The 2406-nt window shown below is 39.6% G+C and overlaps 1 protein-coding gene across 1 annotated transcript in view; it reads left to right on the forward strand.

Annotated features, from left to right (window-relative positions):
• LOC137652357 (SUMO-interacting motif-containing protein 1-like) overlaps positions 1-409 on the forward strand; it is a 195180-nt gene extending 194771 nt beyond the window's left edge. The window contains exon 3 of the mRNA XM_068385761.1: positions 1-409. This exon is cut by the window's left edge and continues 1117 nt beyond it. Within this exon, the coding sequence (XP_068241862.1) occupies positions 1-409 (409 nt within the window).
• The last annotated feature ends 1997 nt before the right edge of the window (positions 410-2406 follow it).

Here is a 2406-nt window from a genome sequence, read left to right on the forward strand (position 1 = left end):
TATCCCCACGTTGCCGGGGCATCTTATAGACAGGCCTCAATCTATCCCCACGTTGCCGGGGCATCTTATAGACAGGCCTCAATCTATCCCCACGTTGCCGGGGCATCTTATAGACAGGCCTCAATCTATCCCCACGTTGCCGGGGCATCTTATAGACAGGCCTCAATCTATCCCCACGTTGCCGGGGCATCTTATAGACAGGCCTCAATCTATCCCCACGTTGCCGGGGCATCTTATAGACAGGCCTCAATCTATCCCCACGTTGCCGGGGCATCTTATAGACAGGCCTCAATCTATCCCCACGTTGCCGGGGCATCTTATAGACAGGCCTCAATCTATTCCCACGTTGCCGGGGCATCTTATAGACAGGCCTCAATCTATATTCCCACGTTACCGGGGCATCTTATAGACAGGCCTCAATCTATATTCCCACGTTACCGGGGCATCTTATAGACAGGCCTCAATCTATTCCCACGTTGCCGGGGCATCTTATAGACAGGCCTCAATCTATATTCCCACGTTACCGGGGCATCTTATAGACAGGCCTCAATCTATATTCCCACGTTACCAGGGCATCTTATAGACAGGCCTCAATCTATATTCCCACGTTACCAGGGCATCTTATAGACAGGCCTCAATCTATATTCCCACGTTACCAGGGCATCTTATAGACAGGCCTCAATCTATATTCCCACGTTACCAGGGCATCTTATAGACAGGCCTCAATCTATATTCCCATGTTACCAGGGCATCTTATAGACAGGCCTCAAACTATTCTCACATTACCAGGGCATCTTATAGACAGGCCTCAATCTATTATCCCACGTTACCAGGGCATCTTATAGACAGGCCTCAATCTATATTCCCACGTTACCAGGGCATCTTATAGACAGGCCTCAAACTATTCTCACATTACCAGGGCATCTTATAGACAGGCCTCAAACTATTCTCACATTACCAGGGCATCTTATAGACAGGCCTCAATCTATTACCACGTTACCAGGGCATCTTATTGACAGGCCTCAAACTATTCTCACATTACCCGGGCATCTTATAGAAAGGCCTCAAACCATTCCCACGTTACTAGGACATCTTATGGCTTTCCCTGTGCCCTAATTATCATAATTTCCACGAAATATAATTCCACCAGTAGTTTACTCCATCTTCAAAGAACCATAATATAGTTTATTAACTCGATTTCACCTTCATTGTCTTTAGGATTTGCCTGATTTGGTCCTTTTATCCAGTGCGTCTCTGTTGATTAAGAAAGCTTTATCCTGAATTGAATGGACAATGGTTTATTGAAGTGCTCGGTTTACATCTGGAGCTCTGATTAAACTCTGCTCTTTTTGTGCAAGTTGCCATCAGAAAATTCAGGTTTATTTCATTTTCATCTTTTATAATTTTACTCTAATTTGTGTAATACGCTTTTCATAAACATTGTTGTCTAATTCATACACTTATTAGCTATTGGTATATATATATATATATATATATATATATATATATATATATATATATATATATATATATATATATATATATATATATATATATATATACATATATATGTGCAAGGTCTTTGTCCCTTGTCCCTTTTCCTTTGCGAGAGAGAGAGAGAGAGAGAGAGAGAGAGAGAGAGAGAGAGAGAGAGAGAGAGAGAGAGAGAGAGAGAGAACAATTAAGTAATCTCGTTTGATTTATAGAAGCACCAACACTGACAATACCACTAACATAGATTTCTTTATCGTTCAACTACACAAGAAATATCGTCTATTGCCAAGAGAGATTTATCAGCGCCTATTATAAGAGAGTTCTAAAGCCATTAGAAAGCGGGAAATTCGAAACTAAGTTAAATTACCCTTTTTTTTTTTTGACGGTCTTGTTTTCCTAATACAGAAAAGAAATACTAATTGGTTTTATTCTTTCCAAAAATTGGTGCGTCCTCAAGGTTGTTTTTAAATTCCTACCTATTTACATTGGGGTAATTGCTAATTTCTGGCTTTCTTTTAATTTTTAATCAATTTATTACGATTTCTCCTTTTTTCTGTTGAAGTACAAAAGTCTGCTGTTTCCATTCATCTATATTTTTTTCTTATATTTAGTCGTTGTTTTCTTTTTTAGGTTAATATCTTTATTTCCGCCTTTCATACTTTAATCCTATATTTTTTTCTCATTTTATTTACTCGTTCTTTTGTTACCTCCACCCATGAACTTGGGAGGAGGTCATGTTTTCGTCCCTGATTTATCCGTTTTTCTGTTTGTGACCAATTTCCTGGATACAGTTTTATCCATAGAATAGTGAAACTTTCAGGAATAACTGTTATATTGAAACGTGGAAGTGATTCAATTTTAATCAAGCAAAAGGCCAGCCACTGCCTGGCTCTCCCTGGTCCTAGCTTGGGT

Source organism: Palaemon carinicauda, chromosome 1, assembly GCF_036898095.1.
Source record: "Palaemon carinicauda isolate YSFRI2023 chromosome 1, ASM3689809v2, whole genome shotgun sequence".
Classification (NCBI taxonomy): Eukaryota; Metazoa; Arthropoda; class Malacostraca; order Decapoda; family Palaemonidae; genus Palaemon; species Palaemon carinicauda.